The 13,392-nt window shown below is 39.8% G+C and overlaps 1 protein-coding gene across 2 annotated transcripts in view; it reads left to right on the top strand.

Annotated features, from left to right (window-relative positions):
• Positions 1–13,392, top strand: part of PTPRA (protein tyrosine phosphatase receptor type A) — a 171,294-nt gene that overhangs the window by 125,208 nt on the left and 32,694 nt on the right. For both annotated transcript variants that reach the window (XM_063457602.1, XM_063457603.1), the window contains 5 exons: positions 2,808–2,884; positions 3,966–4,002; positions 4,167–4,264; positions 8,886–9,005; positions 9,182–9,348. In XM_063457602.1, the coding sequence (XP_063313672.1) occupies positions 2,808–2,884; positions 3,966–4,002; positions 4,167–4,264; positions 8,886–9,005; positions 9,182–9,348 (499 nt within the window). The remainder of the gene's footprint in view (positions 1–2,807; positions 2,885–3,965; positions 4,003–4,166; positions 4,265–8,885; positions 9,006–9,181; positions 9,349–13,392) is intronic.

The following is a 13,392-nucleotide window of genomic DNA, read 5'->3' as shown; positions in this document are numbered from 1 at the left end:
GCCTTTCTCCACTTGCTTCCGATGGTAGATAAAAAAACAGGACTTCCAGGTGGTGGAAAAGATAAGACAATTTATTTGGGGTAGAAAGAAATCCCCCAGCAATAAAAATAAGAATACAGGCTTTTAAAAAAGAGGTCCGCCTTTGAAATATTGAGATAAGTATATATTTTGTCACTTATATATCACTTATTGTAGCGGAATTTTTTTTTTTATATACCGTACTTGTCTATAGAATCTATTTCCCTTATAAAGTGGAATAGCTCATAAAACACTCAAAATACGACAATATAGAAAAAAAGGGTGCGCTGTTGTTTCTATACCACAAGAATTGTTTCTATACCACAAGAAAGCTGAGCAGAATTTCCAGTCTCTCATGGTATTAATAAGAAGGGTTATATTTGGGGCTGTGTTAGGCACACAGTGTTCTGACATTTGAAAGTCTTCCTTCCTCGCATGTATGTGTGAACTTTTATCTTTACGAGATGAGCGGGTTACCTGTGAAATTGCACAGAACAAACCAAATCACTTGAAGAAAAATAACATCCGCGATCACTGGTAAAAATAAATGCTCAAACCAATTTCCATGGAAACGCACATTCCATAAGAAAGCAGTGTTGGCATACAGCACCACTGCTAGCGAATCCGAGTTTGTATATGCTATATTCCATCACACCTCGGGTACTGCTCAGACACATTCAAATATTTAACCCTTGAAATCCCAGAATACAGTACAGTTCACAATTCAGTTCTCATTCTCATGACAGTAAGTAGGTTTTACCTTTTACGTAGGGGGCATTGCTATGGGATACACTATATTCAGGTTGGTGTGACCCTATAGCTTACATAGTTTCATACCTTAAAGGATAGTGAAACATTGTCATTTCTTTTAATACTTTTTTTTTTACTGGATGAACAGAAATTAAAAGTGGCCAGCTTTCTGGAGTTCCTTTCTGCATCAAGTCCAAAGCATTGATAAAGGGAGGAAATAGAGAAAAAAAAAGTAGTAAAATAACCTGCAATATATTATTATTTTGCATGTACCATACTGGACTAATACAGCATCTCAAATATCAGGTCCTTTAGAGCAGTGGGCCCCAACCTAGTCCTCATGAACGACCAACAGTCCACGATTTATGCATTTCCTTTTTTTTATTCAAATTAAGATACTGACCAAACCTGGACTGTTGGTGGTCCATGAGGACTGGGTTGGTCCTTATGCTTTAACCCCTTAAGGACCAAACTTCTGGAATAAAAGGGAATCATGACATGTCACACATGTCATGTGTCCTTAAGGGGTTAAAGGACACATACGTTACTGCTTAAAGGGACACACCCCTGCCTAAATAAAAATAAATATCGCTGTTTAGTAGATATACCTCTAACAAAAACCTGCATTCATTGGGGGTATATCTAAAATCAGTTTGCAAAAGCTGCAGATCTCTTGTCTGTAGTCTTAGCAAACCCCTCCCCTTTTAATCCATCCCAGAGTTTCTGTGGCTGTCCAATCACAGACTTCCCAATGCAGCTCAATGAGAAGTAATTGCAAGGCAGGTGCTAATTTATATATATATATAAAAAAGCCAATTTCTGTTTATATCTATACTTTTTTAGAAAATACATTCTCCACACATAATGCACTTCAGCAAGTTGAAATGCGTTAGGGGTCTGAAATGTCTATTGAAGTGTCTGTTCTGTAAAGCGGTTATATTATCGTTATTACTAGGTATATGGCACCTTCCTGCAGCTGTCAGTCCTACACACACTGCAAGGGGATAGAAGGCCCCCTTAGAGTAACTGCAGTTGCTGTCCAGTTAAAGTCCAGTTTCCTGTGTGTTCTAATTCTAATTACAGTTATTGTCTGAACAATCTGTTTGTGCTTTAATGGCTGCTGTACGCAGGCCTGATTTGTGCACGTGTAGGTATACAGGGCACGGTAGGAGTATAGTCTGCCCTTTTCAGCAAAGCTGCTGCAGAACCTCTTTGAAAACAATCCTATTAGTGGTTTGTTCAGTTCAAACTCAGTGTTCCTACCTGCTAGCCTGCATCTTCACCTACTGTGAATTAAGCAAAAACATTTATTGTTTTAAAAAATGAACTTAAACCATGAATAACAGACTTGAGATTAGAGGCTAAAAAAAATGAAAGCGACGCAATCCTGGTATAGAATCCAACTGGTGTCATCTGGTCCCATAAAAGAACTCATGGGTCTATGTCATGCTAATATTGGTAAGGAACCAGCACTGAACACATATCCTGGGCTCCATATCTCGGGGGATAGAGCACTGGTCTTAAACCAGGAGTTCATATCTCACTGGGGCCCGCTAGACACACATTCCAAGTTAATAACATTTTAGAGGGGCAAAGGTTTAAAAATAATATCAGGACGTATTACTTTACTGAGAGGGTAGTGGATGCATGGAATAGCCTTTCAGCTGAAGTAGTAGAGGTTAACACAGTAAAGGAGTTTAAGCATGGGTGGGATAGGCATAAGGCTATCCTAACTATAAGATAAGGCCAGGGACTAATGAAAGTATTTAGAAAATTGGCAGACTAGATGGGCTGAATGGTTCTTATCTGCCGTCACATTCAATGTTTCTAAGTTTCACACTGACCGTTATTTACTTAAATGAGAATTCAAAGTTTAGTAGCTGGACTAAAAGCATCCTGACTGAGAGAATGTTTCTGTTTAGGTTACGTTGACCTTAAATTGGAAATGTACTTTGAATTCTCCTTGAATTCTTCCTTTATTAAATAGCCCTGTCAAATTTGCCAGTCAGTCCCAATAACAATGTTTTTTTTTATCCCAGATGATCATTCCAGGCTCCATCTGACACCCATTGAAGGGGTTCCCGATTCTGACTACATCAATGCTTCTTTTATCAATGTACGTATTTCTTCACTTAATGTTAATTCACCCAAAAAGCCGGCTCAGTCTCGTAGGACAGACTCACAGAAACTTAGTCTCTGGCTAAACTCTGACCCAAAGGCCTGCTGAGACCAATATCTATGCATTAATTAAAGTGTGTGTAAAATCATTGTGAATTCATGAGCTCATTTTTGGATGTCATTTTTGTGTGAACACAAGTGTTATACTTGCTTGCTTGTGAATGTATGTGTGACTAAATGAATGTGTTTGTGTATAAATTCAGTGTGTTTATAATGGAGGATATATTTGAGAGTAATGCAATTATTTGTGTGTAGTCAATAAATGTGTGTGTGTGTAGAGGTGTGTGTGTGTGTGTGTGTGTATATATATATATATATATATATATATATATATATATATATTGTTTTATGGTTTGTTAATTCAAGGTGAGGTGTATGCTATATGTGTATTGGGTCTGCTTATTTTTCTAGACCATTATCTCAAACTTTGTCCCACCCACATGTTAACTGCCTACAACTCCTCCCCGAATCCTCTGAATGCAATAGATGACCAGAGAATCATGAGGGTTTTAACTGAGCAATATTCGGGAGGAAGGCTTGGGGGGTTAGGGGGGGGAGGGGGGGTTGGGGGGGGGAGTACTTGATATGCCTGGTGTAGACTAAGTTCTTACTATAGGAAATTAGATGTTATCCATTGCTTACAATTAAAGGGACACTCCAGGCACACAGACCACTTCTGCCCATTGGAGTGGTCTGGGTGCCAACTCCCACTACTCTTAACCCCGCCGACATTAGGTCCCCCGGCCGGCGGTTGGGATCAGTCTCGCCCACCGGCTGACATAAGGAAGGAGAGGAGCGGCGGTGACCCGAAACCACCGCTAAGGGACATCGGCGGGGGTCTCAGGTAAGTGACTGAAGGGGTTTTCACCCCTTCAGCAACCGGGGATGAGAGGTGAGAGGTGGAAGGGAGAGGGGACCTGCAGTGCCAGGAAAACTGAGTGTCCCTTTAAACTCATCAAATCATTTTTCAGGGAGATGAACTATACATGTTCTGAATTAATTGCGGTTATATTTCACAGGGATACCAGGAAAAGAACAAGTTCATTGCTGCACAAGGTAAGCTTCTGACGCACACTCTCACAATCCCCTAGCTCTTATTGTGACTGTATTGAATCATTCAGTGGTCTTCATAGCACTTGGCCTATCTAAAAACTGCCATTACCTTGGTATACTTTCTCAGTTTTATTGTATGACAAATATTCCACTTCTCTCCCAATAAGGACCAAAAGAGGAGACGGTGAATGACTTCTGGCGAATGATCTGGGAGCAAAACACAGCTACCATAGTTATGGTCACCAACCTAAAGGAAAGGAAAGAGGTAAGTAGGAGCAGAGATTAAATTCCCAAAGAGTGTTGTCAGGACCTTGATAAATTAGTCAAATGTCTAATACCCCTCCCCCCACCCCCCACTATTGGTAATTGTTTAGCAACTATGGTCTCACATTTTCATTTTTTGTCAATCAGTATATATGCTAAATGTAAACGTCAGGGAAATAGTATTTGAAAGAAAAGGGGATGCCGGGTGCCTCGGAGAGACTCTGCTTTTGTTAAACCACTTCTGATCAGTTTAACAGAAATCAGAGGGTTGACACCCAAAGATTCGTAGCACCTTAACAGCTGCAATGGCCCGCTGTGGGTATGTTGCTAATCTATAGAATCCCTTAAAACCCCCATGTTTCCCCCAGAAATCCTAATATATAACTTCACTAATGTCAAGCTAACTTCAGTCATGTTACAGAGCAGTGAAACATAGCAAGATTCAGACCATGATTTAAGGAAGATATACCAATAAAATATGAAAGTCGAATAGTCCTTACATTTGTGCAGGAGTGACATAGTTTGAAAAGGACAAGATTAAAACAAAACAAATAAAACATATAAACCATATTTGCTAATTGTATTGTGCTTAAAAACAAAAACCTTGCTGATGATTTAATAACAACAATAAATGTAACAATACATTTACCAACGATAATGGCCTGTAACTTATTTGCCATTTCTTAATTTCACTCTCCCTTTCACCCAATAAGTCTCTGGCATCTTCTATCCTTCCCAGTAGTGACACCTAGTGGCTAATTGATAAATTGCTACTGATGGTTTGTGTTTAAAGCTTTTATTTATTTATTTTTATTATCCAATTGTTGTGTTATGTGAAGGTGAATGAAATTGAACCTCTTAAATAAAGGGGAAAAAAATCATATAAAAGGCTCTTGACAAATTCACAGCATCCATCCATGTGTATATGTATGCTAACAGCTAGTTGTGTGTTATTGTGTGTTTCTGATGATGATAGTTTTTTAAGTGTCTGTAAAAGAGGCTGATGTGTTTGATTGTGAGTGTGATTTAATTATGTATGTGAAGTTGAGTAGGTTATGTGGGAGATTATGCATAACGCAGGGCCGCCATCAGGGGGTGACAACCATGACGGTTGTCACGGGCCCGGCGGCCCTGGGGGGCCCGGACTGCTCTGGCAGTCCTGGGCCCCACTTTCCCTCTCTGCACACATAGATAGCGAATATCGCTATCTATGTGTGCAGCCGCGGGCCCCCTGGCTTCCCTGTTACCGCAGAGAGGGCCCAGGCAGCACACAGCCTCTTCTCTTCTCCTCTCTGCTAATAACTCTCGCGAGACCCGGTTGCCATGGCAACGCTCCGTGGGTCTCGTGAGAGTTATTGGAAGAGAGAAGAGGAGAAGCTGTGTGCTGCCTGGGCCCTCTCTGCGGTAACAGGGAGCCGGGGGGCCCCACCATGCCACCGGACCACCAGGGATGGAATCTCCCCCCTCCCTAGACGCAGGGAGGGGGGAGAAACAATTTAAATATTTTTTTTTAATTATGTTAAAATGCCCCCCCCTCACCCCAGCACATTTACACACACACACTGCATACACTGACACAACACACACACACACACTGCATACACTGACACAACACACACACACACACACACACACACACACACTGCATACACTGACACAACACACACACACACACTGCATACACTGACACAACACACACACACACACTGCATACACTGACACAACACACACACACACACTGCATACACTGACACAACACACACACACTGCATACACTGACACAACACACACACACACTACATACACTGACACAGCACACACACACCCACTACATACACTGACACAGCACACACACTGCATACACTGACACAACACACACACACTACATACACTGGCACAACACACACACACACGCACACTACATACACTAACACAACACACACTACATACACTGACACAACACACACACACTACATACACTGACACAACACACACACACTACATACACTGACACAACACACACACACTACATACACTGACACAACACACACACACTACATACACTGACACAACACACACACTACATACACAGACACAACACACACACTGCATACACTGACACAACACACACTGCATACACTGACACAACACACACTCTGCATACACTGACACAACACACACTCTGCATACACTGACACAACACACACTCTGCATACACTGACACAACACACACTCTGCATACACTAACACAACACACACTGCATACACTAATACAACACACACTGCATACACTAACACAACATACATACTGCATACACTAACACAACACACATACTGCATACACTAATACAATACACACACTGCATTCACTAATACAACATGCACTCTGCATACACTACACACTAACACACTCACTGCATCCACTACACTAACACACACTCTGCATTCGCTACACATTAACACACTCTGCATTCACTACACTAACACACACTCTGCTTCCGCTACACATTAACACACTCTGCATTCACTACACTAACACACTCTGCATCCGCTGCACACTAACACACCCTCTGCATTCACTACACATTAACACAGTGCATTTACTACACTAACACACACTCTGCATCCGCTACACACTAACACATTCTCTGCATTCACTACACATTAACACACACTCTGCATTCACTACACATTAACACACACTCTGCATTCACTACACATTTACACACACTCTGCATTCACTGCGCTAACACACACACTACATTCATTACACTGACACACTGCATTCACTACACACTAACACACACTCTGCATTCATTACACACTAACACACACTCTGCATTCACTAAACTATGCACACACTCTAGATTCACTATACTGACACACACTCTGCATTAACTGTACACACAGCATCCACTACACAAACATCCTGTATTCACAGTACACACACTACATCCACCACAAATTCACTATACACAGACACTGCGTCTAATACACACACTACATCCACTACAGACACTGCATCCACTAAACACATTTAATCTAGTACATACAAACACTACATCCACTACACAAACACACACTACATCACTGTACACACACTACATCCACTACTCAAACACACTCTGCGTTCACTATACACACTGCATCCGCTACACAAACACACACTCTGCATTCACTGCACAAACAGTATCTAATACACACAAACACTACATCCATTACACACATTCTAATTCACTTCCACTATACACACCACATTCAGTCCCGCATCATTGTCAGCGGACTAGGTAGGGCGTGGGCGGGCCCTGGAGGGAGGGGGCGGGGGAGGGGGGGCCCAGACCTTGTGCTTTGTCAGGGGCTCCAAAATTTCTGATGGCAGCCCTGTGCATAAGGGGACCTTGTAGGCAACTCTGATATATTGATTACACTGAATTGCTTATAATGCCATTCTTCTATTCAGCATTTAACCATTTAAATTGCACTTTAAGTTTATAATTTTATAATTCATTCACCCCCCCCCCCCCCATACAGGTGATAGAAAATCAAAATTCAAATGCATTGTTCTCTTTTTGTCATCTGAACTGAATGATTTCAACCTATCACAGCAGCCATTGCTGGTATATGATATGATATGACTAAAAGAAGTGTGTCATCTCTGCTTTAGGCATACCTCCACCAGGAGCCAGACGATGGGTGGCCAGGTACACTTATTCAGTAAACGGCTCGAAAATGGCTTAATGCTGAATGGAAGGATAGAGCAAGGGGGCTAGAGAGGATCCAATCAAATGCTTCTAAAAGGAAAGCATTAAAGGATCACTATAGGGTCAGGAACACAAACATGTATTCCTGACCCTATAGTGTTAAATCCACCATCTAGCCCCCCTTGGCCCCTCATGCCTCCATAAATATAGCAAAATCTTACTGTATTCAAGCTGGAAGCTGTAACTCTGCATGCTGTTAGACTCAGAAAAACAAGCAGTGTGCTGACATCATCAGAAGTGGTAGCCTGATCCAATCACAATGCTTCCCCATAGGATTGGCTGAGACTGACAAGGAGGCAGATCAGGGGCAGAGCCAGCACAATTCAAACACAGCCCTGGCCAATCAGCATCTCCTCATAGAGATTAATTGAATCAATGAATCTTTATGAGGAAAGTTCAGTTTCTGCATGCAGAGGGAGGAATGACCCAGGAAGGATCTCTAACAGCCATCTGAGGAGTGGCCAGTGAAGTTATCACTAGGCTGTAATGTAAACACTGCATTTTCTCTGAAAAGACCATGTTAACAGCAAAAAGACAGAAGGTAATGATTCTACTCACCAGAACAAATTCAATAAGCTGTAGTTGTTCTGCTGACTATAGTGTCCCTTTAAGGATCTACATTTGATGACGTTTGATGATTACTAAATGATGTAGAAATTATAATGGATTTTTTTTAATAAATGTGTCTTATTTTAATCTATAAACATTGTTGCATAGGTTGATGAAATTGTAAGCTATACAAGTAGAGTCAGCTGTATTAGCAGAACTACTGCACACTTTATAACTGGTCTGATATTATTACACGCTGCTATTTCAGTACTGATTAAGCCGATAATAACAATAATGATTTACTGCCTACAGTGCAAGTGTGCTCAATACTGGCCGGATCAAGGTTGTTGGACATATGGAAATATCCGAGTATCCGTGGAAGACATGACTGTGTTGGTGGACTACACAGTGCGGAAATTCTGCATCCAACAGGTGAAAGTGGTTTGCTTAACGATATTATAATTTATGTAGTCTATAAACTGGTCTGTTTAAGAACCCTCCACTTTCCCTTCCCTTTGATTATTGTATTAAAGTACCAATAGTAGAGCGTTTCGAAATTAAAAACCAAAAGTTCTATATGAAGTAACGTATTATATCTAAATTCTCAGGTTGGGGATGTCACCAACAAGAAACCTCAGAGACTTGTCACTCAATTTCACTTCACAAGCTGGCCTGATTTCGGGGTGCCTTTTACTCCCATTGGGATGCTAAAATTTTTGAAGAAGGTCAAGACATGCAACCCCCAGTACGCAGGAGCCATTGTAGTGCATTGCAGGTCAGTAAGCCCGAAGGGCTTTGGAGATCACACAAGAGTGTTAACCTTTTCTAATCTTTTGTTCACAGTGGCACAAATTGTCCTTAACTGATGATTACGATTATTATCATTAGCATTTATATTGTCTTTCAAATATCAATACCCAGTAAGGTTTGATTAATGTACAGTCCCAGCAAATATGAATGGTAGTCCCCAACCCAATAGAGCCCCTCCAACGTTGGTTAGCCTGGTCTTTATACAGATGAGAGGATAAGATGTGAAATATGAGTGCATGATAATTCTAGAATTCCACTCTATATGATTTACACATTGACATGAGTGAGACTTTGAAATCATCACTTTCAGTCATTGCTCATAATACATGAGAAACTCTTTATAAATTTACGTTTGCAAGAAGTTCACAATTTGGTTTAGATTGGATAAGATTAGCAAATTAAAGGGATACTATATAGTCACCAGAACAACTACAGCTTATTGCATTTGTTCTGGTGAGTAGAATCATTCCCTTCAGTTGTTTTGCTGTAAACAGTTTTTTCAGAGAAAATGCAGTGTTTACATTACAGCCTAGGGATAACTTCACTGGCCACTCTTCAGATGACTGCTAGACAGTGCACAGTGTGCAGCACTGACATTCAGTGTCTTTAACCTCTGCATGGAGACCTTAACCTCTGCATGGAGACCTTTCCTCATAGAGATGCATTGATTCAATACATCTCTGTGAGGAGATGCTGATTGGCCAGGGCTAGCTTGTGCTGGCTCTGCCCCTGATCTGCCTCCTCAACAGTATCAGCCAATCTTATGGGGAAGCATTGTGATTGGCTCACATCACCACTTCTGATGATGTCAGCCAAGCAGGCAGACCAGGGGCAGAGCCAGTAGCAACAGACTGGAATAAAAGTAAAATGTTGCTATAATTATTAAATCATTTAAAAATCTTATCCGACAATATGAAACTGATCCGTAAATTTGTTGACAAGTTTTTTTTAATTTTTAAAATGTTTTTATTCATTTATAACTGGCATTTATAAAACACCAACATATTCCGCAACGCAGTACAATTAGGGGAAATGGTACAGTATACACAGACAAATACAAAAGGTTAAGATGACACATTCTACAAATTCCGTTTTGCTGAAAAAACAAAAACACCACCACAAAGTATTATGAATGTAGTGAATATAGTAGGTAAGTATACTTATATGAAATGTGTGAACCAGAGACAGCATCTCAAGATCATGACCCAGTCTCTGACCTTTTAAAACAAATGTGGATATACAAAGAAACTTTGAGATACGGCTGTATAGAATCTAAATCAGGAACAAAAGAATATACATAGTGTGATACAGTAAACAAATTAATAATGCACTGTGATTAAAATACAAGATCGAGATGAATAATGCGCTCAAAGGTGCCTGCCCCGATATTGATAGGCGGCTAAATTCCTACACTCTCCACTGATGTTCCAAGCGGACCAAATATGTAATGAGACTCCAATGGGTATAAGTTATGTAAACTTATAAACGGATTTATTATAAAAAAGGAGCAATAAACATTAGCTCTCAATAAGAAAATAAAGGAACAAAAAAGGCCTACGCGTTTCGTTCCTGCTATTTAGAACTTCCTAAGGGACCAGCTTCCAATAATATAGCAATAAAATAAATTGTCACAGAGAAAATCATACAATATCTACCTACCCACCCCCCTATGATTCTCTATAAATAGGGCTGAGCCCTCAGTTCATTGTTGGATCTGTGGGTGTTACCGTTGATCCTGTGGTCCTATTCAGGTGTGAATGAAGCTTTCTATCTCCTCTTCATCCGAAATTGGCGCGATGAGTTGGTACTTCCGCGTTCCAACGCCGTGTGCGTTCCAGCTTGGTTAAAGTAGACCAATTAATATGCTGCCGTCTGGAGGTCGCCCACTGCGTGGCATGTTCTAATAAAGATATAAACGTGCACAATATACATTGCAAGAGATCTCCTGATGGAGAGAAAGAGTTCGTATCATATTCAAATATATCTATGTAAATCTTACTAACATTCCATAGAGGAGTGTTAGTATAATCATTAAGAACAATCTTGTGTGCATTTTGTGCTAAATTAGAAAATGAAATGAGTATATATAGTAACTTTCTTATTAAAAGATGTTTTACTAATTCTTCAATTGGCTGGTGTACTGATATGTGTAAGGCTTGTGAAGAGTTTATGACCAGTATACAATTTCATTAGGTGACATCTATGATGAAAACCATATGTGCATCAATGTGAAATATAACTGTAAAGTTTGTTCCCAAAAGAAAAATTATTATATGAACCTTCATGGTTCTAGAATAGATACAGATATCCTGTTTAAGTTATATGGCAAACGGCATAGCCATCATATACATTTAGAGATCTAAATAGATCCGAAGAAATACATAACCACCATATTCCTGGTATAAGAATAAATATTTAAAGAGAGAGATTCTAATACAAAAGTATTAAATAAAGATAAAATGAAAATTAAGTAAAAAAACGGTAAACAAAAAAATATATACCGGACGGTGGATCTGATAAAACTAAAAAAGCTAAAAAAAAAATTGTAAAAATTAAAAAGATCCTGTATAAGAAGCACCGATGATGAGCAAAAGAAAAAAAGAAGAAAAAAGGACTAATCCAGAAAACAGACAAGGTCTATGTCTATGTTAAGTCCTTGTTAAGTCCTCTGGCGGCGTTACATAGATGACGTTATTATTATTATTTGGAAGGGTTCTTCATCTTTGTTTCAGGATTTTGTTAGTTTTCTTGACTCCAATGCGTATAACCTAGTTTGTACCCTGGTCTGGAATAAGAATTTCCAAGAAGGTTCCAAATAGCAGGAACGAAACGCGTAGGACCTTTTTGTTCCTTTATTTTATTATTTAGAGCTAATGTTTATTGCTCCTTTTTTTATAATAATTCCGTTTTATAAGTTTACATAACTTATACCCATTGGAGTCTCATTACATATTTGGTCCCCTTGGAACATCAGTGGGGAGTGGAGGAATTTAGCCGCTCATCAATATCGGCGCAGGCACCTTTGAGAGCATTATTCATTCCGATCTTGTGAGTGTATTTTAATCATGGCGCATTGTTAATTTTTTTACTGTATATTATGTATATTCTTTTGTTCCTGATTTAGATTCTATACAGCTGTATCTCAAAGTTTCTTTGTATATCCACTGCCCATTGCTGCCCTGGCTAATACTTCCTCATTAGCCCAAGCAGCACAGAGGGGATTGTCTGCTGGGGACTCTAATTTTGTATTAAAACATTTAAAAACATTTAACACTAAATGGAAGGATGGCAGCTGGGGACTCCAGACACTATAAGCACTTCAATGACAACCCAAATGCTCCTCATAGAGAATATTTCCTATCGAGTTAATCCATTTCAATGAGGAGATTCTGGTTTGCGCAGCATGACGTTTGCCTAGCATGCTCAGAAGCATTTGATTAACTGAGATCATCTGTTTTGTTGATCTCAGCCAGGAAAGTGACAACCATCTCAAGAATGGGGCACTAGAGAAAATAAGGTCCGGTAAATGCTTTATTTTAATCCTGCAATCTACCCTGACCATTTTAACGTTGGGAATACTTGTTTGTATTCCTACCATTTGAGTGGTTCCTTTAATATAATATTCTACTGTTTTTCCAAAATTAAATTAATGAGAGAAGAAGTCTAATGGGAGCAGCCATCTTTTATTTGGTAGCAGAACTCAAATGAGGTAATTTCTAAATTTGTTCACTAAGCAGAGACTACCAAATATGTGTATATTTCACTTTCTACTCGGGTGTTTAAGCAACTGTATTGCAATTTTTCATGTGCCGTGTTAGCTTTGCATATTGTTATATTAAGCAATTCTGGCAATGCTTTTTTGGAAAAGACATTTAGGATTTTCTAGATCTACACTAGATGACTGTATCATTACTTATGTCTATCTTCTGTCCGTACTCCCACCTCTGATGCTCGCCTTCAAGACTTCTCCAAGGCGGCACCGTTCCTGTGGAACTCGCTTCCCTCCTCC

The sequence above is a fragment of the Pelobates fuscus genome, chromosome 6 (assembly GCF_036172605.1).
Source record: "Pelobates fuscus isolate aPelFus1 chromosome 6, aPelFus1.pri, whole genome shotgun sequence".
Classification (NCBI taxonomy): domain Eukaryota; kingdom Metazoa; phylum Chordata; class Amphibia; order Anura; family Pelobatidae; genus Pelobates; species Pelobates fuscus.
Note: the sequence above shows the minus strand (reverse complement) of the source record. Positions and strands in the feature narration are given on the sequence as shown.